Source organism: Tachysurus vachellii, chromosome 7 (genome assembly GCF_030014155.1).
Source record: "Tachysurus vachellii isolate PV-2020 chromosome 7, HZAU_Pvac_v1, whole genome shotgun sequence".
NCBI lineage: Eukaryota > Metazoa > Chordata > Actinopteri > Siluriformes > Bagridae > Tachysurus > Tachysurus vachellii.
This window is the reverse complement of record NC_083466.1, coordinates 15,049,980-15,073,807: the sequence shown is the minus strand read 5'-3', so window position 1 is coordinate 15,073,807 and position 23,828 is coordinate 15,049,980. Positions and strand designations below refer to the sequence as shown.

At 36.5% G+C, this 23,828-nt stretch overlaps 3 protein-coding genes across 3 annotated transcripts; 1 reads left to right on the top strand and 2 right to left on the bottom strand.

Annotated features, from left to right (window-relative positions):
- Positions 1–1,192: 1,192 nt before the first annotated feature.
- On the bottom strand, positions 1,193–6,316 carry prox3 (prospero homeobox 3). The gene is made up of 5 exons (XM_060874586.1): positions 6,116–6,316; positions 3,765–5,270; positions 3,250–3,357; positions 2,724–2,924; positions 1,193–2,634 (listed from the first exon to the last, which is right to left on the bottom strand). The coding sequence occupies exons 2-5, from the start codon at positions 5,241–5,243 to the stop codon at positions 2,446–2,448; spliced, it is 1,977 nt and encodes a 658-aa protein (XP_060730569.1). The 5' UTR covers positions 5,244–5,270; positions 6,116–6,316; the 3' UTR covers positions 1,193–2,445.
- A 3,186-nt stretch (positions 6,317–9,502) lies between these two features.
- On the bottom strand, positions 9,503–15,189 carry snx15 (sorting nexin 15). Its single transcript, XM_060874598.1, has 8 exons — positions 15,050–15,189; positions 14,362–14,397; positions 13,682–13,802; positions 12,824–12,939; positions 12,394–12,685; positions 11,499–11,645; positions 11,199–11,408; positions 9,503–10,242 (listed from the first exon to the last, which is right to left on the bottom strand). The coding sequence occupies exons 1-8, from the start codon at positions 15,149–15,151 to the stop codon at positions 10,130–10,132; spliced, it is 1,137 nt and encodes a 378-aa protein (XP_060730581.1). The 5' UTR covers positions 15,152–15,189; the 3' UTR covers positions 9,503–10,129.
- A 22-nt stretch (positions 15,190–15,211) lies between these two features.
- fis1 (fission, mitochondrial 1) lies at positions 15,212–23,080 on the top strand. The gene is made up of 6 exons (XM_060874599.1): positions 15,212–15,351; positions 15,807–15,872; positions 18,681–18,813; positions 19,070–19,146; positions 21,252–21,357; positions 21,865–23,080. The coding sequence occupies exons 2-6, from the start codon at positions 15,828–15,830 to the stop codon at positions 21,963–21,965; spliced, it is 462 nt and encodes a 153-aa protein (XP_060730582.1). The 5' UTR covers positions 15,212–15,351; positions 15,807–15,827; the 3' UTR covers positions 21,966–23,080.
- The last annotated feature ends 748 nt before the right edge of the window (positions 23,081–23,828 follow it).

Below are 23,828 nucleotides of genomic sequence, written 5' to 3'. Positions count from 1 at the left end.
CAGCAATGATTAGATTTCTTAATCATGGTCTTTATGAATTTACACCATCACTTTACAATGTCTTTTCATTTCGTGACCTCCAGCATACACAGGTGTTATTTACATCAGGGCTGAATTTAATTACTTTAAGTGGCTATAATAGGATAAAGTTGGCCTAAATTTTGTGTGTCACAGAGTTTAGAGTATCTCACAAGTATACAGTGATGCTCGAGCTGGCAGAATGACAGGATGTTTCTTGGCTCGCGCTCCACGTCAGGCGATTACACTTATGCTCTTAATGCTCCTTATATTGTCTATAACTCTGGACTTGAAAAGGATATTTTCCTAGGGCACCAGAACGACACCTCAAAATATTTTTAAAGACAACCTGAAATGAGAACTGAATTTTTACAATGTCTAATTTGTGCACGATATCATTTTATGCAGTACAGTAACACCATGAGGGATCCTCTAAAGTAAATGAATCCCATTTAAATCATACATTTCACACCAGAACGTTTGGTTTATTCAGAGAAAAAAAGGCTAAGTCATAGAATTTCATATTGGATTCACATAACCTGTAACTTATCCATTTATTTATTTTCTGTACCACTTATTCTACACAGGGTGGCAGGGAACCTGGAGATGCTTAGGGCAAGAGGCCTGAACAGGGTGCCACCCCATTGCAGGGCACAATCACACACACAATTACACACTTTAGACAATTTAGAGATGCCAATTAGCCTACAATGCATGTCCTTGAACTAGGGGAGGAAATGTTTTCCCATGTTTTTGGGAAAAGTTGAAAGGAGAACCTGAAGGAAAATCTTACAGAAATATGAAGAACATCAAATGACAGAATTTCTTACAAGCTCAGGATTGAAACCTGGACCCTAATTTAAATACATTGTGTATGAAATATTTTGTGATGTGTTATCTTCTTTTAACTAGTTTGAACTGTAACATGTTTGCAATACATCATTAAAAGATTGTGCATTTAGAATTCATGTAATTATCGTCCTTGCAGCTTTACCTACAGCTGTTCCATAAGGTTTAATTGCCTTACTGTTCTAGTGAAAACCTTTGTGCTTAGACACTCACTTTGTAGCTAGTTATTCTCTTTGTATGGAATATTAAACTAGGTTTATAACACAAATCTAATTACATTATAATCCCATAGATTGTTGAAGCAACTACTTCCAACAATACAGTATGTAGTAAACTTATCTAGGGTATAAGGTATATAAGCACGGTGGCAAAATTTAGTTTGTTTTGGCAGCATGTGTTGACCCTGCCACCTTTCTACTCTTTTTCTACACAAGGATATTTTTCTGATCCTTGCACAGGATATACAAAAATTTAACATGTGTAAGTGTCAAGTACACAATGGCATTTGTGTAGTTTTACATGCATGTAATAAAATTTTCTACTATAACTGCTTGGACTTTCACATTTAATTACAAGTAGTACGATCACATCAAAATTCACATTTGTACACTCACAATGTCTTATGAAATAGCCACATAGTTTCTAACATAACGACAAATAAGCAAACTGAATATAAAATTGCAATGAACCACATCAAGGGCCACGGTAGTTTTCTTGTCATTTTCTTGATAAATACATGTAAATAAGGTTTCAGCACGTTAAATAGAAAAAGCCTTTTAAATCTCTCCAAATAATGCTCTGGAACAGTATAGCCAAAATTATTCCATGATGTCTGTCAATGACCTGTTTAGTGTTTATACATTCAAAAAGGCCATAGACTTTCTCATCATTTCTGCTATATTTATTTCTGTCTCTTAAATCTGGAAGGCAAAAAATCACCACGAATTCACTCAGATTATACAAATGGTATATGTGATATTTTAGCAGGTATGTATACACTACAGGCCAAAAGTGCGGAAGCAAGCACACAACATGTATAATGTCTTTGCAATAATGAGCTCATATTTTAACATGCTATATTTTAAAAAGCCTGGTATTCATGGTTTTTGAATTTTAACATTCAAAACTTAACTATTTTCTCCTAATTTAACATACCCGAATCAGTTTTTCAGGTGCGTCTGAATGTGAGCTCACCTATGTATGATTGCAGTAAAACTCCATTTTAAATGTCAAATGCAAAACCAAATGAATAGTCAGTTAGTAGAATATCACTGCATATATTTAACTAAAAGCTTTGCCTTAAAAACACATTATGCCCTGTAATTTCTTAGGGGGTGGAATCATGCTTACTTTTGAAAAGCTTGTTTTGCTTTCAGACTTTTGGCATGTAATGTGTTTGAATAGTATCTGAACTGATTCTTATCAGGTAATAGGTGAGTGGGTGTTTATGCCAACTCCAATCCATTTGGTCAATGTGTTTGTCTATTTATCCACATTAATCCTTAAAATAGGATATGTGTGTATGTGTGTGTGTGTGTGTGTGTGTGTCTGAGAGAGCGACCCTGCTCATGAACATCTTTAGACCATGCGGTGAGTGTCCATGGGGCAGCCTGGCAAGCGGAAGCTGTCAGGCACAGGGCTGTCAAGTTTGCAGATGATTTTGTAGATGGATTTTTTCCAGCAGGGGTCAGCATCACGTCCGCTCTGGATAGCAGTGAAGAACTCCCGTAGTGCCACTTCAGACACCTCCACAAACCTATCTGGAACCTGAAAATATAAAAGGACATGAATTGTTACACACTTCATTACATTTACACAAATGCAGGAAAATCTCACACACTCAAACACACTCTGACCTGGTAGTCATTGCTCTTGTTGTAGTGCATGTTCAGAATGCGAAAGAGCTCAGAGTTTCGGCTCAGACGCAGTCCCCTTTCTCTGGCTGTGACAGGACCCTCACGAGCTGCCTGACGTGCAAAGCGCTCCATCTGAATGTAGAAGAACTCCCGGAAGTTACTAAACCACTTAATGAGCTGAGAGGTGACACAGCGGTTAAACTATGGAGGAGAATGACAAAAAGCCAAAGTTAAATCATGACATATTAAAATGTTCTAAAGCACCACATAAGCATAGATTTCCATAGAGTTCAATCACACCGATACACTGGGGATGATGACTGATATGATGTGTTAATCGCAATATCTTTAAGAAGTACTGGAAGGGACTTTTTTCAGTGGAGTATTCAAATAAAATTTTCTCTGCACATCATCAGGAGTCACAAAAATGTATCAGTTAATTGTTCAAGATTTTTAACACTGCCTGACATCAAGTTTTGCATCAGCATTATGGTAGAATCATTTTCCCATGATGATGACAGAGCACCTTGACATCAGGGAAGTAAGTCTTGAGTGTGTTGGAGCTGGGGTAGCGTGTGTAGAAGAACATTAGCTTGGCTTTCTTCAGATGACATGGAGAGAGACCCTCCTGAGAGTTCAGAGAGTTAAGGAAATGTGTGACACACACACAATCAATCACACAATGGCACAAGATAAGTATAAAAATAGGATATTGGGAAAATACTGGGGACACTGGGATACATATAATAGAATATTGATATTTAACTAACCTAATGGTGAGCATTTTCATTCAGAAAAGCATCATGACAGTACTTTGTTAAACATAACAGCAATATATCAGCTATTAGCACCAATATATAATTATAGGCGAACATACATTTTCAATATATCTTAGAATTGTTTAATATCTACAAACAAAACACACCCTAATATATAAATTGGCAAAAAAATGATCAATTTTTATTTTTTTCCCATTTTCAAATTATTAATATAGGCTCTTTATCACTTTCACTTTAATACATCCTATTTAAAAAAGGATATTGCCCCAGGACCAAGATAAAGAGCTGAATCTCCTCCATCAATTCCTACTCTCATCCCCTCATCTCTCCCTCTATCTCCAAGAGGTGGGTTTAACTGGCCAAGCAGAGGCAGGGGAGGGAATGAGGGGTTGTGTGAGCGAAAGTCCATAAAGGGTTCGTTGTGGAGCCCGTCTTTGTGGAGCGGCATACTAGAAAGCGAACGAGTAAAGAGGTGTTGCATGGTGTAATGGAGAAGAGGTAGGGGCAGCGGAGGAGGATTTGGAGGGCAGGACTGCAGGAAGGAGTCTTTGCTCCTTGGAGGTAAGAGTGCAGAAAGATGAGGCTGGGGTAAGAGGGGTAAGCTGGAGTTAGCTTGAGGCATCAGGAGGTTCTTTTGTCTGCCTTGAATTAGGGGGTGCCTTTTCTCTTGAGCTCTCTTTGCAACCAGTGGCAGTGCTTCAGCTTGATCTGTCATATTGACAGCCATCCCAGGCCTATGCTTCTTGTCTGGGTCTATTGTCCTACTAGTGGGAATCTCCTGGGCTAGCATTGCACTGGATGGTGGTGTTTGGTTAGTTTCAGCATAGAGATGGAGAACCCTGTCAATGACTCGAGCTACTGCACTGGACAGCTCCTGCTTAAGAGCCTGGGCAAATTTTTCACTACCACCTACATTCTCCCACTCCCCATGTACCAGACTGCAGCCTAGCCACACTCCACCTCCATCAAGTTCCATGTCAAGGTCCAAATCCACAGGAGGTTCATGAAACACCTCAGAATTCTGACTCCCTGTACTTTCATGGTTTTTTTCATTAACACCCAGGGGAGGATACAACCCACTGCTGAGATGATCATCTGTTTCTCCTTCAGAGAACATCTCTGCTGTTTCATCCATCACTCCGTCATCTCCTTCTCCTCCTTTCTCTTCTTCCACATGATGTTCTCCATATACTTGCCACACTTTGCGCTGAAGCTCTAGCAGCTTCCCTCTGGTTTCCTCTAACTGGAGTTTCAGCTCACGCCGTTGCCGCTGTCTTCCCTCCCTGCTCTTCTTCCTCCGCCCTCTTTCCTCAGCACTCTTCTCTGCACTTTCCAATTGAGCTACACTCCTCCTTCCTCTATGCCCATCTCTTTCTGCCTCTGCTTCTCTTTTTACAGAACTGTCCACTCTAAGTTGCTTCACTCTGAGAAGGTCCTGACTCCAGTCACCAGAACCTCTTCTCCTATCTCCAATTCGGTACTGCGGAATTGGGGTTCCTCCTGTAGCTGATTTTCTCCCAAACCTGTCCGCATCCACCTCCTGTTCCTCCTCCTGTGTTGGCATATCTGAGAATAAGCACTGTCCCTGCCTATATCCACCCCACCTCTGGGAGGCACTGTTGGGGTGCAGAAGAGGAGAAATGATGGGGCCAGTAGAGGTTGACTCTGATGGACTATGGTACAGATCAAAGTGGCACACCTGGGACGGCTGCTGCTGGAAAAGATCTGAAGGGCAATCCATCACCCCTCAACTCCTTAGCCTGGAATTCTGAACATTAAAATTGCTTGTGTCAGTGTTTAAAAAATGCATGTGAGCTTCTCTCTGTTATCTTTGTCAGCAACATCTCTCTCTCTCTCTCTCTCTCTCTCTCTCTCTCTCTCTCTCTCTCTCCCTCTCTCTCTCTCTCCCCTCTCTGCATGTGTGCGTTATCAGCTCATGGACAGCTGTGGCCACTGTTTATTCAGATTGTTGACTCTATATCCCTCATCCTTCTCTATCCCTTGCTTTCTTCTCTACTACACACATAGACAACGAGGAAAGGTAAATATTTTTTAATGAGATTACTATAGTGCACCAACTATAAGCACGGTTCAAAGCTATACAGTGGACATTGTGCGTCATAATTGTACATAAAAGTCTAAACGAGGAAAAAAATGTTTTAAATCAGACTGGTAGGTATTGCTGTCATTATATATATGTCATTATATCTTCTCAAATGTCATAGATGGCATGCGCTTATTAGAACTGAATGGCAAGCTATTTATCAGCCAATGAGAACGAATAACCTAATAATAATAATAATAATAATAATAATAATAATAATAATAATAATAATAATAATAATAATATCGTCCTGAGGGTATTTATGAACTGACCTTTTTTAAGTGTTATATCTATATATCCTTCAGGACAAGTTTCCTAGGCAGGGTATGAGGTCTAATAATCTGAAAGTGCATCGTGTTGGTTTACTCCTGATTCCGGCGCCGCTCACTTTACGCGCTGCTCATGTCGCACATTCAGCCACCGATAAACGCACAAAGCTATTTCTCAAGCAGATAAGCAGGTTTCATAGGTAAATAGCGTTAAGTAAAACATTTGTAAAGATAACTTACACAACAGTAGAGGTGAAGGCGTGCCCGGACGGTCACTTTGAACTACGATTTCCTGGTGGTGTGTATTCCTGAAGAGGCGACCGTCACCCTGTGGTCATGCAGAGCAGCAGCGCAGAAAGTGCCACCGAGTTTCCTGCTACTGCGATTCCTTCCGTTTCCCGACCGCGCTCTTACTGTCCAGTGGGCGTGAGGTGTGAGGGAGGGACTGTCCATCAGCACACACACACACACACACACACACACACACAGAGAGAGAGAGAGAGAGAGAGAGAGAGAGAGAGAGAGAGAGAGAGAGAGAGAGAGAGAGAGAGATCAGCCGAAACCTTTTACTATTTTCTGAAACATCTATTGCGTATTTTCAATAATGATTAGAGGCGAATTAAGTTTTCCACATGACACAAGCAGGTTTTTAGATATGAATGAATGAGAAGCCAGTAAAAGTTGTATGTGCAATATATTATTTAGAACATAGTTCAGTTTGATCATGAGATAGAGATGATTCATTGAGATGGGATTTTACCTCTAGAAAAGCAGAAATCACTCTTACAGGGTTTTGTAAAAACAGGTAAATAAATAATAATTATTTTGAGAGAAAAAAATCTAGACAATGATTCATTACAGTCCACACACGTGGTGCATGATAAAAATTAATGACGTAATAATGTTTAAATAACCTATATGAGATAGTAATGATTCTGATTGAGTAATAGGAAATCTTAAATCTTCAGGAAAGCAGACATTATAAAAGTGCATATGGGTTATGTTTGTTTGTTTGTTTAGGTGTGAAACATTGACTTGCTGTTTGGATGGTAAAATATTGTCATGGTTGCATTTGCCACCCATGTGGTCACACCCCAGAGCCCGATCATCTCTTCTCGCATTCGATAAATGTCCATCAGTTTAACTTTGGTTGTCAAAGTGTCACGTCATAATCACATCACAAAAACGAGTTGAGGTAGGTGCTCAATTACAAACAAGCAAGTCAAATAAAATTCTCTGATTGGCTGAAATATTGTGGCTCATGCATTTATATTTGACTCAAAACCTATTTAAAGTAATTCTATCATTCTGGCAAGTGAACCTCTTCTTCTTCTTCCTATGTGAATGCAGTTATGTTAGCTCTATGCTCTTGCTTATTTTCATGCTGCAATCACTCCACACCTTTCCTCCACTTCAGGGACACCAACCGGGGGCCCACAATCACCAGTCACCACTGTTGTTATGGAAACAAGAAAATGTGACACAAAGCCTTTTTAATAAAGAGAAACGACAGCCAGATCTGAGTAAAAAAAACAACATTTGAATAAATTAAAAAAAAAACAATACTAGAGCAAAGGTTAGATGAAAATAGAAAATGACACAGCACAGCACACGCATGTAGGCCATATGCAGCAAAAAGGTAATGCTAAAGGAAATAAGTCAACCAATCCTTATTCCCTATAAATATTCATGTTGTGAAATATAAAAATCTAAGGTTTGTTAGATTCTCTGCTCTCACAATTAGATCAATTATCTACCCCCTTATGTTTTACACTGAGGGCTGGACATGCCATTGAATGGTGACAACTGCACATAGGAAACTGAATCCTTTGAACAGGAGCCAAATGACTGACAACATCTCTGTTAAAATTTATGAGTCATTTGAACAAAGCACAGAGAAATGCATGTTACTGTGTTTTAGCCATTTGTGCACAGCATTATAAACTCCCTGTCCTTTTTCACAGTGCGGGACATAATGAAAATGCTTCATTTGAATAAGTCATGATCAAACATATTGCAGTATGAATTCAAATGCGGCTGGAATAAAAATTTGGCAGCCAAAAGGAAAGAAAGAGAGAGAGAGAGAGAGAGAGAGAGAGAGAGAGAGAGAGAGAGAGAGAGAGAGAGAGAGAGATTGGTGAGGGTCGATGGACTGCCAAAGTGTTTGCCTATTGATTCCCTTTGCGAGAAAGTGGATGTGCACTCAAAACAAAGCCTTGGGCAAGGTGACAGAGGGGGGAGCTGGAGAGTGAGAGAGAGGTAATAGAGATGGAAACTAAAAAAAAAGGATCTGACTAAGTCCATCGTTTGTAAATGGGAATTAAATAAACAGAAGAGAAGATGTGGCAAAATATGCATGGAACATAATAATCACTCATCTGTCATTATCTTATAAAATGCATTCTTTTTAAGATGTGGATATACTGTAGGGTCCTTGTATTTTGCACCACAAAGTAACATTAATGAACCTATGCATTGTACTCCAGGATACATAGAACAGTGTGTGAGGGAAAGATTTGATTTTGAGTTTGATGTTTTAGTGCACTTAGCAGAGCAAACTGGTTCTTTGATCTTTGACCACATGACTCCTACTGTGCTGTGAAGAACCTTACTTACTGTAATGCACTGTGGCCCTCTAGAGCTCTCACTCTGTACACACACACACAATTTTAAAACAGAAAAAAGTATTAAATTCAATGTGTGTTTGTGTGTCACGCAATCGTTCGCCTTCTCTAATTTATACACACTAACACACACACACACACACACACACACACACACACACACACACACACACACACACTCTAACTCACTCCGCTGCACACTCTCTCCCCAGCACTCAGGATGCAATTATCCTCTTTGGCTGGAGTGTTTTGATGGCATAATTGCTATGGACACTGACGAAAAAGAGAGAGAGAGATCGGCAGGAGAGAAAGAGAGAGAACGAGGGATGGGAGAGGGATGGAGAGGGGGACAGAGGCACATCGAGTGCTGACACTCTCAGCATGCTAATGCCAAAACACAGTCCACCTCCCCATTTTGTCTCTTTGTCTCTTCATCCATTTCTCTAAACACACACTCTCTCTCTCCCTCTCTCTCTCTCACACACACACACACACACACATACACACACACCGGTGCAATAACCTCTCCATTCCATTTCACATCTCTCCACTCTTACAAACACAGAAGCACAGCAAGAGACAGAAAATAATGAGTGAAAAAAACATCAAGGGAGGGAGGGATTTTCCATGCATGGACAATGAAGAGATGATCCCGCTCATACTCTATTCATACCTGTGTTCTGTGGTCTGCTATCTCTTTTTCCTCATCTATTCATTCTTTATTTTGCCCTCTGCCCACAAAGGAAATGAGGGATATAATGCTGCTTATCACAGTACATGTCGCAGTAATGGACATACCCTACAATAAAATGAATAGTTTCAAGGGAAATATCATGTTCACACAGTTGATAAGTCAAGATTCTTTTAGTGTTTTTTAGATTTGCATTGGAGCTAGAGTACTACAGCGAGCGCTATATTGAAAGTGTTCTATTGCAGCAATTTTTGGATAAAGGTGCATCATGCTAGTCTACAGTGTCTATAAAAATCAAATTTAGAAGCCAGATCAAGTTTCAAATAACTTGTTTATTTTTGAAAATGTCTTGAAATCCATGTCTTTCAGCCTGCTGACTTATGGTAACTGCTACCCATTGGCTTATTTGTAAATTTGTTAATTTAATATATATAGTAATAGTAAAGTTTGAACATAATGCATAATGGTGACACCTGGTGGTAGTGTCAAGCAAATACACTCAGTAACTTGTACCAACGTTTCTTGTTTACCAAAAGGACAAAAAAAAAAGCAAAGACATTAAAAATATAAACAATAATTATTTTAAATAAAAAATACATTAAAAAATACAAGACAGGATTATAAATATACAGTATTCTCTGAAATCATGTCATGAAAATGAAACGGCAGTCCACTGTCCGAGTAGTTTTGGTGAAAAGAACATAGTGTTGAGAACTTGTGCTGATATCTTATGCATACACCTGTTGGGACTGTAGGTAAGGAAAAGCTTATAAGTAGATGCAGGATTAAAAAATTGAAAGTGTATGAGAGTCTGTTCATGTGTGTCAGGTTGTTCAATGGTAACACTTGAGTTATAGTTGAGAGATTTATAGCATGAGAGTGTTGCAGAGGTTTGTGTGTGTGTGTGTGTGTGTGTGTGTGTGTGTGTGTGTGTGCACGCTACGTGTTGTGCTGTTGAGTAGGAGTCTGTGAAGAGAGCAGTCGCTCTGCATGCTCGAGGCACTCAGCTACCCTCCTCTTCACTGCATCCCTTTGCTGAGGATCCACATCTCCTGCAGAGCGAGGCACAAGGTGTTAGCTTGTTTTAAAATATGACAGTGAATGGTTCTCCAAATATCCAAATCTTTTAAATAGCTCAAGCTAAAAGAGAAACTTCTCCAGAGTAATTCAAGTATTCTAAACATGGGTTTTACATGTGACCAGACAACCTAGAAGCTTAAAGTATCAGTAAAGTTCAAATATGGCTTGGATGAAAGGGCAATGCACTATGGCTTACACATTGGCTATGGTCTTTGAAAAGGTTCTACAGATCATGTTCTGTCCGCAATGATTCTTTGATTACTTCAAAGACATATGTGCTGATTTACAACATCAAACATCAGTTAGTTATTTTTCATCCTATAGTTGAGAGATCACGTTTTTGGTATTATCATAGCCATCTGTAACAGACCCCATTGTTTGACTCTTTTGACAATCACAGCTACAACAGAAAATTATGGTTTCCTGTGAGCATGGGTTTAAGGAAATAGCCAAAGAGCACTTTCCTCTGGCATTGTTACACAGCCCTGTGTTGCAACATAAGCACGAGTTGGTTGGCATTGTGTCTTGAGAGAACTGATTGTAGGTGAGAAATTTGCAGGTGACTAAACTGTGGAAGAAAATGGGGGAGGGAAAAATAGCCTGATACTCATAACATTCATCTTAGTCTAGGAAGCTTTTTTATACTTGATATATTTGAAGGACTGCATTCAATTGAAGGTGTCTGACCAAAAAAACCAGACCAGAAAAAATCTAATTATTTTTTAATAGTCCTTACTCAGTTATACACTGATAAGATATTAAGCAAAACAGAAAACATATGCATTGCAGTGTAATGATGTAGAAAACATTCACTTTGAACTGCTTCAGACTTGTGTCTCTAAAGCAAGGATTTATATAAAGTTAAAATCAAGTCCAAATCATTACCCTCTAATACCAGGAATCTCTATTGCTTTTTTCTCTTCCTCACCTTGCAATCCTTTCATGAGGATTTCCACTGCTGTTCTATACCGCATTATAGCTGTGCTGTGGTCTCCCTCTTTCTCACTCTCCTGGGCTGCAGTCATCTCGCTGGTTGCCTGGCTCACATAGTCTGCCTCCTTACCACATTTTTCACCATCCTGAGTGGTCATTTTGAGGGACAGGAGCTCAGAGTGATCAGGAGATCCACAGCCCTGATCTGAGAGACAGGATGCCAAAATAAAACATATTGCAATACTGCAGGAATAGATTACTAGGACATGAGAGCTTGATTAACGGTGGTAAAGACCTTCTTTAGCACATGGATCAAAGATGGCTAGGTCATTGTCTGAGAGAAGGGGTTGTGCACCATCTACAGGTTCCTCCAATACACTGTCGAAGAGTGAATCAAACTCCGATTGTTCAACTGGAGATCTAGGAGGCTCTGAACTGGGAGCTGTAATAAAAAAAACAGAGAATCAGAACTGAAACAGTCCTTCAGTATTATAATATTAGAACTAACTGATGTATTGATTGTTAGATACTAACTGATGAACTAACTGGTGAACTGAAGTAATGTGTACAACAGTTCAACCTTACAGGTTTGTACTGATAAGTATGTTTAAAGTTAATCAATAAGCAATAACTGAGATTTTCGCTTTGTGCTACGAACATTAATACAGAGATTTTGGCATTTGTAATGTATATAAAACATGTTGCTTTAAATCCATTTCCTTTGCTTTAAACACCATTATAAGGAAACTTGATGGAAGGAATGATGGAATTTTATATATATATATATATATATATATATATATATATATATATATATATATATATATATATATATATATACACACACACACACACACACACACACACACACACATACACACACATATACATACAACAGTATGACTAAGTAAAATGAACAGACAGAGAAAAGATTTGTACAGTACTAGTTCCTCTCTGAAGACAATAAAGAACCTAACATAACCTAAATTTCTACAGCAAACATCTATGCGTTATGCAGTGCTTGTGTCAGACTATTTTGTTTCCATTTGAAAAGATTATCTGGAAATGTTCATTATTATTAGCATTATTAGCAGGGATTCTGATGTAATAGGCTACAGAAACAACAATAATACATAACTTTGCTCTGGCCAGATTTAAAAAACTGACATAAATAAATCAAAGGAAAGCACCTATGGTTGGTTGGTCTGTGCAGAAATTTGCTTCTGCTTCCTCTTTCTCTATATGTATCTCTTCTACTGGGCTGATCTCCATGTTACTGAGAGCCTCCACTGCCATCTCAGGTTCATAGAGCTCCTTATCATCCAATGTAGACTCAAGTTCCTGGGTCAAAATTGGCGCCTCTCTCCCTGTCTCCTCTTCAGCTCCCAGACCAGTGGCCCCATTCGGTAATGGGATGAGAGGGGGAGGCAGAGCCGTAGAAGAAGTGACGCATTGATCTAATGGTCTTCTCACCTCTCCTCCCTGAGAGAATAAGACAATAATATGGAATAATAACATCATTATTTTATCAAGAAGCTAATCTTTAAGCTATCAGTAAATGATTGTGTATATGTGAAAGAGCATGTGCATCACTAGTATGTATGAGCATGTGTCTCTGACCCTAAAGAATTCTTTGAGCTGAGGACTGTTGTACAATGCAGGAATGTTTGTAGTGAAGTGTAGCATAGCTTCAGCTGCATTCCTCCGCTCCTCAATCACCGCCTCATCAAACCTACCTACGAAAGACAAAGAGAGAAAAAATGTAGAGAGAGACAAGATGAAGAAGACAGAGGAAAATGTGTGTATATACTCTGTGGAGAGCTAAATTTTCCTCTGTTTGTTCCATGTCCCTCAGTCCTTCTCACCCCTGGGCTGTTTGGGAGTACCAAAAAGAACCAAATGTCAACATGAAAAATACTGTTTTTGCAACATTTATTTGGAAATATATAAAGAACCAAAATATTTTCTATTTTTGTTGAGGTTAATGCTTAATAATTATGTCAATAAAAAGATAAAATAAAACAGTTTATGTGTGTGTTTAAGAAAAGAGAAGGAAGAGAGATCTCTGTATCTCATTCAGAGTTGGACTTTACCATGTTATATTGGACTACAGAAGTACCTTCATCTGAAAACCTCTCTAACGTGAAGTTAGCTGTTTTGAAACTCAAAATTCAAACAATTACAGACCATCCCTTCAGCTGCTCCCTCCAAAGTCACACCCACAAAATGCAACACTATGGGCTGAAGCTTGAACATCTGAATATCAGAATATGGCAGATTTTTTTTAAATTAACAGGCAAGTAAAGCCTAAAGACAAGAATGCCTTCTTGTCAATGATTGTAAGATCCTTACTATGTCTATTCCTTTGCTTCAATTTAGAGAGAATAACCAAGAATATTTTACTGAAAGCTGCCAGAAATGACAGCATTTTTCTAAGCAAATCTGATCACTGGCACATATATTGTATTTTAATCTTACCAAAGAGCTGGGCTCGGGGAAATGAGGGAAACTCTTCTTGTCTTCGGAACAGGTTCCTATGAGTGTAAGTCAGCTCTCCATGCAGCTTCTTCAACTCAGTATACCTTTTCCATACCACTACCTGCCGAGGTAATCCACAAAATATTTTCAAATGAAAGAGCTCTGTAATTCAAGGTCCTGCTGTCCTTCTTTACATATCAACTTACATTACAGATAAACACTCCATGATACTGTTCACAATTCACATCACAATCTTTTTGTGGACGTTATTACCGCTTTTATACGATAACTCTTCTAGAAACCAATCAACTACTATCACTACCTCTATTTAAAGCTATACATTTTAAACATGTGCAATAACAGAAATTTAAAAAAATGTGCAATATGTCTTTAGTGTAACCACTACTCTTTTTTATACATTGTTGTTTTTGTATATACTGTATATTATATTATGCCTTTATTCTTTATTCTTTTTATATATTTTTTGCTGCTGTAACAGAGAAATTTCCCCATTATTCCCAATAAAAGGAATATCTTATCTTATCTTACAAAGTCATATAATTATCAGTATTTATTATTTCCTTTGACATCAGGTACACTTGAAAATAACGGGCCAGCAAATGTCACTGGTTGGGGTTTATTATTTATTTCCCTGGTAAGTAAACAAAATCATTACTCACTTCTTTCACATCCTCTGGTCTCTTCTTCGATACAAACTGTTGGAAAAGTGCAGGGACATTACATTAAGTTGCTGTCTTTGTTCATGTTCTAACAAAAGTTTGTGCAAAACAGTTTGAAAAGACCTAATAAATTCCATTTCTGTCATTTAGCAGACAGAATTATCCAGAGTGACTTACAACCTTTTTCAGTTTCTACGATTGAGCAATTGAGGGGTTAAAGGGCCTTGTTAAGGTACCCAAAGCAGTGACAGCTTGGTGGGACCTGGGATTCGAACTCATGACCTTCTGATCAGTAATCCAACACCTTAACCACTAGGCTACATCCCATTTAAACTTATCTTATCTAATCTAAACGTATGACTATGACGAAGGCAGGCACTTCTAATTTGGCCCAATGAGCTACAAGGCCAAGGGCAGTCACAGGGATTGTCTGTAATGTTTTGTGTCACGAGTTTCACAGAGGCACACAGCCAGCAAAAAGCTATCATTAGCACACTGACTACACTAAAGCATTTCTTTATCATGTTTCCACTGTCATGAAGTACATGAATATATCCTACTCGGGATAGAAGAAGCCACACATATACGCCAAAGACACCGCGCATTATTCGATCAAATCCGAGAGAAACAGATGAAATAGCAGCCAAAGACATCCGGACTGTAGATAACTAGCCTGCAGGATACTGACCCTCGCTGTTACTTTATATTCCGTGTGTCCTTTCTCGTGTGTACGTGGCTCTGTGACGGTGAAGAAACGGTAGTATTCCTCTTTCTTAGTCTTCCTAGACATCACGTATATCGATATTTAAGGCGATATACTGTGCAAACAACAACATTAAATCGTCTGCCTCATACGTGAGGCTAGTTGTTCGTTTATTGACAGCTAGTTCCTGTTTAATGACGTGTGGCGTGACGCCATTCGAGGGGCAAGATACAAACTATTTATTTTTATATAAATGTTTTTGTACATTATCACCAAAATATTAACAGGTAAGTATGTGTGTTTCCACGCATATATTCATTATATTTACAGAATGATAAATAATAATAATAATAATAATAATAATAATAATAATAATAATGATTATTATTATTACTATTTATCATTATTATTTATTATTCTTGTACATTATCAGCAAATATATATTATAATATTATATTATATTATACATATTATAATATATGTAATGTGTATAATATATTATATACATTATATATAATATATAATAATAATTATTATTATTATTACTATTTTGCCGATAATGTACAAAATAATAAATAATAATGATACATAGTAATAATAATAATAATAATAATAATAATAATAATAATAATAATAATAATAATAATGCAAAAATGCCGGATATGTGATTATCTCTCAGTGGAAATGTAAACACTGAATTGATGCAATAGTGCCTCTTTCTCAGAGACTTTTATTTTGTTAGTTGTTCAGAATTTCCGGCAACATGGACGCGGTGGTGGCTGATGTCGTAGCTCCGGAGGATTTACAGGTAACCGTTTGTTTAGAGCATGTTATTTATATCTCACGTGTGAAACTGAAGTCTTCTCTCACTTATATCACGATATACGGTCTTCACGACGGATGGGAAGAAGACGTGAATTATTGTGGCACCTTTTTCCCCAGCTAGCTGCTAGCTTGCTATACTACGTCATCATATGGCGTAACACCTACAATAAGAATGTTTGTTATTATGATTAAGTTAAGGGATTGTTAAATACACGTGTATTTATTTAATAAGCTCTGTAGTATTCAGTATATTTAAGTGGAAATCTTGTGTTGTCCCTGAATCAATTGTACTGTCATTGTTTATTCAGCTTTGTTTACATTCCTCTGTGTTAAAGTTATTAGTATTGTTAGTTAAAATTAGTTATATACTCTTTGCCCTCTATTTGTCTTTAATTACTTTTGAACAGACTGTCATCACTAGTACATGTTTACACCATGTGTGCCCCAGGACACCATGTGCACCATGTTTTGTTTTGTTTTTGTGACATTTAACATACAAAACTGCTTTTGTGTTAATTCACAAAATCACAGTCCACCTTAGTCCTTCATGAACACACCTTCATCACTGCACTTATCGTCTTTTTGAGTGAGTTAAATTCATTTAACAATAATGATCCACAGCAGTAGATATAGCTTGAATCACTTCAGTAGCTTTAGATCAGAATCAGGTTTCAAGGAATTTGTTTCCAGCTGTTTGTGACTCTCAAAAGTACAGACATAAATAACACTACACTATACAAACTATACAAGACAATGCAGACGATGAGATACAATAAAGACAGAATGAGTATTAAATATGAATATAGAATATGAACAATCAGTTATGTACATAAAGTGTGGGAGTGCAAATAACAATATTATGCAATATTATGCTTTTTGTACAATATGTAGCAGCAGTAGTGTGTGTAACATATACAGATGATTTGATGACTGACAGTCCTGATAATGCAGTACTTGTAGATATGAAGCAGTGAATATAATTATGGTGAGTTGTTGATCAGGGTGATTGTCTGGGGAAAGAAACTGTTCCTGTGTCTGGCAGTCTGGCAGTTTTAGATCAATCGTGTTCCATACTTTTAGCTATAAGTATAATTTTCACTACTTTTTCTGACCTGTTTTTCTGTTATACATCTAAAATACTGCATGTTATAGCAACATTTACAGGGAAAACTTGAAGTAGTTACATGCAAACAGATAAATTCTGTTAATCACGTTGAGGTTTTGGGGAGTTTTGCTCTTGAAATCAGGTTTATGATATGATTGTATTTTTACAATTATATTTTCTTTCTGTGCTTGAAAGGGAAAATCACCAATATGATAAAACACAAGACTTTCCTGTACATGAGCTTCATCTGTTACTAAACATTTTATTTTTTTTCCCTTCTGTGCACAAAATGCAGTATTGGGTGAAGAAAAAGCTGTTGAAGTCTTAATATAGCTATTTATAGCTATTTATGAACAGAAAAAGAAAACTGAAAAGTGCAAACTTTTACAGTGGTTTACTCAAAACAGTTGTATTTAATGATTGAGGTGTTGTCTGTTCAAGACATCTTGTATCGGCATTGTACACAAGGAGTACAAAGTCAGAAGTGAAATTGAAAACAAAGAGTGTGTATTAATGGCTGTGTTATGTGGGTTATTTCCTTTCTACAGTGCATGAAAGTGCAGTTGTGATAGACTAAGCATGAGGAACTATTGTTACAGGCAAAATATGCTCACTGTTATTAGAATAATGAGTCTATTTAAAAGCTCAGTGTAATTAACACAAGTCAGAAGGTCTTTCTACATGCAGTATACATACCAAAATATTCTTTTTTGTGTGTATTTAACCCACTGAATTGAAAACAAATTTGTCTGCAATGATGTACATGTGCTCTTTACAAAAAAAAAAGAGGCACTGCAAACTACGAACAGTTGGTGTACACTGTTTTGCATATCAAGTCAAGTATAAGCGGCTCTGGTTTAGCTCTGTTTTGGCGTCTGTTCAAAAGTCATTAGAGGCAAAAACAAAACACACAATTTTACTGCTGTGTGCTTCTATTAACCGTCTGTCGTCTTGGTCTTGTCAGAAGGTTGCCTTATTTAATTTTACTGCATGATAAATTTTTCTCTGTTCATGTAGAGAAATATGTGTTATGTAGTTAGTTATTCAACTGATTTTCAACACCCTGAATAAATATAGTGTTGCTCAACCGTATTTAACCAAAGCACACTCAAAGTCTTTAGTCTGCAAGAAAAAAGGCATTTTGTAATAAAATCCTTCAAAGATTAAGGAAGAAAAAGAAATCATATGAGCCTTCGTTTTTAATAAACCACTCTTTACGTTCTTCCAAATTTATATTTACTATTAAAAACAAATATCATGACAAAGTTATCAGATCACTAAACATTTGACCCCAAAAGCAATTCAGTGTAAACAGTAAATCTGCACGTTGAATATCACAAAATATATCAGTCAGTGGTTGGTATATTTCTTCTCATATTAAGTCAAGTTATTAAAACAAACATCTAGATCACGGACTAAAATGAGGTTAATCTGGTAATCCATCTCATTCTGTAGTTTGACCTTTATAATTTTAGAACTGGGCCAAGCAGCTTTTGCTTTTTATTTCTGTAGATAAATATATGGAAAAACAGTATATTTTCAAAACAAGAAGTTGTAACAACAAATCAGTGAAATAGCTTTTACATCTCTGATAAACATTATCACACCTGTGGTCCTGACAGCAGATATACAGCAGATGTTATAATTTTTGTTGTTTCTTGTGTTGGTGATTTTGTTTTTTGACAGAGGTTCGAGAAAAAATACAAATCGGAACTGTCGAAGGGAGCCGTGTCTAAAGACACCAAATTTGAGTATGCATGGTGTTTGGTCAGAAGTAAATATACAAACGACATAAAGAAAGGGATTGTGCTGTTGGAGGGTGAGTCCATTTATAGTTATCGCAAGTTCTTGCTTATCTATAGCATGATTTTGCTGGACTATGAAAAGTAATTGCTTGAACAATATGACAGATTATGTGATAGTTCAAAAAAGTGTATTTTCTTTATTATATTTTTAAACTGTTGCTTATTGTTAACACATAACTACTATGTTGATAGTTTATCAAATTCTATTCAGCTAACTGTGTGTTCTAAAGCTACGTCTTCATCATTGTTTGAATGTGTTCACTGTTTTAGAGCTGGTACAGAAGAGCTCAAAGGATGACCAGAGAGATTATCTGTTTTATCTGGCTGTTGCAAACTACAAACTTAAGGTGAGGTTAATGCTCTTTTTGCTATGCATGTCCTGATTTCTTATGAATTAGTCTGTTATTTTGAATAATATATAATAGTTTTTATTTATTTTGTGGCTGAAGATTGGTTATTTCTGCAATAGAATTGCTGTCAGTGCTTTCAGCTGTGTTAATGAAGCACTGTCTTGCAAAATTCCGGGGATTTTCATGACGGGAAAATATGGGAATTAATGGGACTACCTGGGAATTTACAAAAACAGGGAACTTTAAATATAGTTAAATAAAAAAATCAACAAAACAACCAGATGAACTGCAATTTCAGTTGAATTTCTATGCTGCACAATCCTCAATACCATGCACACAGCACTTTATTATTGAGGCCACACCCTGTAATGCACTGTGCATTCCTCCATAACATACATGAAAAATAATGATTAAAAAAAGGTCCATCTTCATGAGTATTTACATCATAATTAGAATTAGAATCAGAATCAGAAGGAGCTTTATTGCCAAGTAAGCTTGCGCATACAAGGAATTTGTTTGTCATTCACTTCCAGTACACAGAGACGACAACACGGAGACAATAAAAATAAATAAAATGCACATATGTAAATATAAATAGACAAAAAAAAAACCCTACAAAACGAATTTGAAAAATTTGTATGTACAGTTGTGCTATAGATAATAGAATGGGATAAAACAGAATGAGAGAAAAGTTTTTAACATAAAGTATTTATATATTAAATAGTTATATTTAAATCTCCCTTGTGCTTTGTGTAAGCTATTGTGCAGCAAAATTATACCATTGTTAATGCACATACATGTCAGTATAAAAACTGTCTAAAAAGACCATCCCCGACAGTCAATCACCCCTTAACCAGCCCCCTCACCACACACACAAACACACACACACCCTTTCCAGTCTCTGACTACTACAGAAACACTCATTTCACATTGTTTTGCATTTTTTCTTGTTTGCATATATTTACTTTGGTAAATATGTTTTATTTATGGTATTAAAGATTATTTAGCAAATAATGAAAAATAGAAAAAATGTGTTTTTACAGTGTCTAGCCAGCCAGTAAATCACATAAGCTAAATGGAAGCTAGCGCTATTTCATTGACCATTTAAGATGCTAACTAGCTCAAGCTGTTCTGCTCTTTATCTTTTATCCTCTCTGCTAGCCAGTTTTCTGTTATTTTACAGAAGCACGGTACTGATCAAAAGTTTGGACTCATTACTATTTTTAATATTTGTGAAAGAAGTCTTTTATGATCATTAAGCCTGCATTTGATTAAAAAATACAGAACAAACTGGTTGTGAAAGATTGTTATTACAATGTACTTTAAAATATGATGTATTTCTGTGATGCAAAGCTGAATTTTCATCAGCCATTACACCGGTCTTCAGTGTCACATGTTCCTTCAGAAAACATTCTAATATGCTGATTTCTCATAAAGTTGTTGTGATACTCATACTTTTTATAACCTGTTATAATTTTTACAGGATTCTTTGCTTAATAAAAGTTACAATTTTAAAGTGTAAAAATATTTCACAATATTACTGTTTTTTCTTTATCTTTGGTCAAATACATCAGGCTTAAATGAGCAAAAGGTACTTCTCTCAAATACAGAATTTTTTTAATTTGTCCAAGCCTTTGACTGAACTATTGTATATAGTATATAGAACTATTGCTCATATTTGTTTAAGCAAGCATGCTGATTAAGGTGAATTTGTTCCAATTTCCAGTTGTTCAACTAATTATTTATATATCTCTGCATTGAATGTGTTTTTTTTTTTTTTTTTTTTTTTTAAAATCTTATTCGGTAGAATTAGGCCACACACACCGTTTCATGTGTGGATACGTTTCACCTCACCTGTTGTCAAAATGTTGTTGTTGTTTTTTTAATCTTATGTTTAAGCAAAATGTTTATATCTATGATTTTATATGATACAGTTTATATAAATTTCCAGAAATTAGTAATCAATATCCATTAGAATTAACATTCCTCAAATGAAGTTCGCATGGAAAGTTTCTGGAAATGTACCAGAAAATGTTTGGCCCTTATTGCTGAGCAATGAACATCTAACATTATGTGTGGCTTTCTTTTTCTATTTTTCTCAGGATTATGAGAGAGCTCTAAAGTACGTTCGCATTCTGCTTCAGAATGAACCTGGAAATAAGCAGGCCAGTGAGTTGGAAAAACTCATCGAACAGGCACTAAAGAAAGGTGAGTGTGTGTTGTGTTGATTTTGTTTGGGTGAATGGAGGTACATTTTTTTGTAAAGCAAATACTATAGAGAGTAAAGATAGTAAATCACAAGGAGAAATCAAAAGAGGAGAATTGTGGGGATTTGCCCGATCCACACATTATTAACAAATGATACAGGAAGTCATTATACACAGGGTGTGCTAGGTGCATATTGACGGGTTTCCTTACACCCTCTCCTATTCTAAAGGTCCCCTTTGGCTCAGGATCAATAAAAGATTGCCTAATTTTTACCACTTGCTCTTGATTTGAGAGAATTTTGCTTCTTTAACATATATAACAAACTGCATCATCTAGCAAGCTGTAGGAAAGATTGATGATGGTGCACAAAGCAGCGATGTTTTAGAGTTAAGGATTTCAGTATGTGATCTCTTTCCTTTTATTCTAACTAGTTTAGATCATTTTATAATTGTGAGAAAGATTTAAATTATATAAATTAACATTTTTCCCAATTTTGTTTCCCCTCAGATGGCCTGGTTGGCATGGCTATTGTCGGAGGCATCGGCTTGGGTGTGGCAGGATTAGCAGGACTGATTGGGTTGGCTGTGGCCAAATCTGGAAAGTCCTAATAATGAAGAGAGCTTTTGTGGCTTCAAAAGAACAAGATTGGCTAATTAAAGAAGAAGAATGACTCATCTTTTCTTTGCTGATTTTTTTTTTTTACTTGCACTAATTAATCACCGCATCACTTTTACAAAGTAGCCTCATATTTTAACTTTTTTGTGCTTATATATTAAACTCTTTGGGTGAAATATCGACATGAGTATTTTCTTTCACAAGTATTTCCATTATATTATATATAAATATATAATGTATAACACCGGTGTAAATGATTAGCAGGTTCTAATTATAACTAAGTTATAATAATGTAACACCGTAAATACATGTTTATCAATTTTACTTACAGATATAATACAGAAATGTAATACAGAAGTTTCCATTCAGCTGTCTCTTTGTTTTTATATCAACGTGCCTAAGTTGTCTTAATCGTGTATATGACCGAAGTCCAAATGACTGCTCACCTAATCACAAGGGCTGCTGTTGCTTTCTTATTATCTTTATTATATATGGGATTTGCTGTTACATTTGTTTGCTGTAACGTTATTGTGTCATGACTGCGTGTAATCTTTAGTCTGTGTGTAAATGCTAATCAACACTGCCCAGTTTTATTGAAACAACTAAAAAGGGATCTAATATTAGGGCTCATACAATTAAAGAGAGTAGAAGTTAAAGGATAACGTGGTCGTCTTTACTCAATGCCAACTTGTGGTTTTACAACCGTAATGTGCCGTTAACCTTTCAAAACTGCATGTGTTTTTAAAGCAGTGTGTGAGCTGCAGCGTGCGAGCTGCAGTGTGATCACACAATTAGTCAATGTCTAGCTCTAACAGTGAGCAGAACTGATCCCACTCATTCTGATAAAACAATAAATGGGCCTTGAGAGAAAGAAATTGCTTATTGGGTTTACACACCAAACCTTGTCTACTGGCCAGCAGAATTGTGACCAGTGGTATGGGCTGTTCTTAAATCATTGATCAACTCACCTTTCCATCATTTGGATCTGAGATCATTTTGCTAGGTCACTGGATTTTACAACAGGATAGATTATGGCTGCCATCAGTAATGTTCCTTATGTTCTGCATTGTTGTTAAACATTAACTGAAGTAAAAGTGAATGATGACTAGGTGCCTGGAAAGCACATTTCATTTCACCATTCTTTCTCAACATGAACTCAATTTAATCAATATTTATACACTTATTTATAATGCCATATTTATACTTTGGACTTTAAATGTTAATGTTTATTCAGAGATCAATGTTTCTTTAACCTTGTTATTTTATAATGCACTCTGTATGTACCTGTTGCTTCACATCCTTAAGAATATGCCAGTCAGTTTGCCCCACAGATGCTTTCAGACAGAAACGTTAAAATATATTCAGATACATTCTGTAGGTCACCTGGGTTCCTGAAAGAGACCATGAAAACGTCACCCCCTGTGAAGTCAGCATTTAAAACATTTGCCCTATTATTATCTTTAGTAATTAAACTCTTTCTCATGATTTTTACTTTACAGAACAATAACCTGGAGAAACTGCCTGTTTTATATGTCTGTGGAAACACTACACAAGTCAACATGTAACATTTTATAGAATATCCTTAGTGTGAAAAACCACATTGTGCTCAAACAGCAATAAAACCAAACCCTTGTAAACATGACGGCAATAAACTTGACCTTTACAATGCAACAAAGTTAATTCCACATCAATACCGACCAAAAGACCACAAATGCTGTTTTTGGATCAGGATATTTTCAAAGGATATCAGCGTTGCACTACAAATTTGGAAGTCTAAATGCTGATCTTGGATCAGAGATCGTTCCGGTGTATTTGACCATGTTCAGTATTAAAAGATAAGAAGGAAATTTAATAGC

Excerpts from the sequence above, each read along its gene's own strand:
- prox3 (XM_060874586.1), bottom strand. The coding sequence starts at position 5,243 with ATGGATTGCCCTTCAGATCTTTTCCAGCAGCAGCCGTCCCAGGTGTGC. Across the intron at positions 2,925-3,249 it reads CTTACTTCCCTGATGTCAAG|TTTAACCGCTGTGTCACCTC; the intron begins GTGCTCTGTCAT and ends TCTCCTCCATAG. Across the intron at positions 2,635-2,723 it reads ACAAGAGCAATGACTACCAG|GTTCCAGATAGGTTTGTGGA; the intron begins GTCAGAGTGTGT and ends TTATATTTTCAG.
- snx15 (XM_060874598.1), bottom strand. The coding sequence starts at position 15,151 with ATGTCTAGGAAGACTAAGAAAGAGGAATACTACCGTTTCTTCACCGTC. Across the intron at positions 14,398-15,049 it reads AATATAAAGTAACAGCGAGG|TTTGTATCGAAGAAGAGACC; the intron begins GTCAGTATCCTG and ends CTTTTCCAACAG. Across the intron at positions 11,409-11,498 it reads TGATCCATGTGCTAAAGAAG|ATCAGGGCTGTGGATCTCCT; the intron begins GTCTTTACCACC and ends CCTGTCTCTCAG.
- fis1 (XM_060874599.1), top strand. The coding sequence starts at position 15,828 with ATGGACGCGGTGGTGGCTGATGTCGTAGCTCCGGAGGATTTACAG. Across the intron at positions 19,147-21,251 it reads TTGCAAACTACAAACTTAAG|GATTATGAGAGAGCTCTAAA; the intron begins GTGAGGTTAATG and ends TATTTTTCTCAG. Across the intron at positions 21,358-21,864 it reads CGAACAGGCACTAAAGAAAG|ATGGCCTGGTTGGCATGGCT; the intron begins GTGAGTGTGTGT and ends GTTTCCCCTCAG.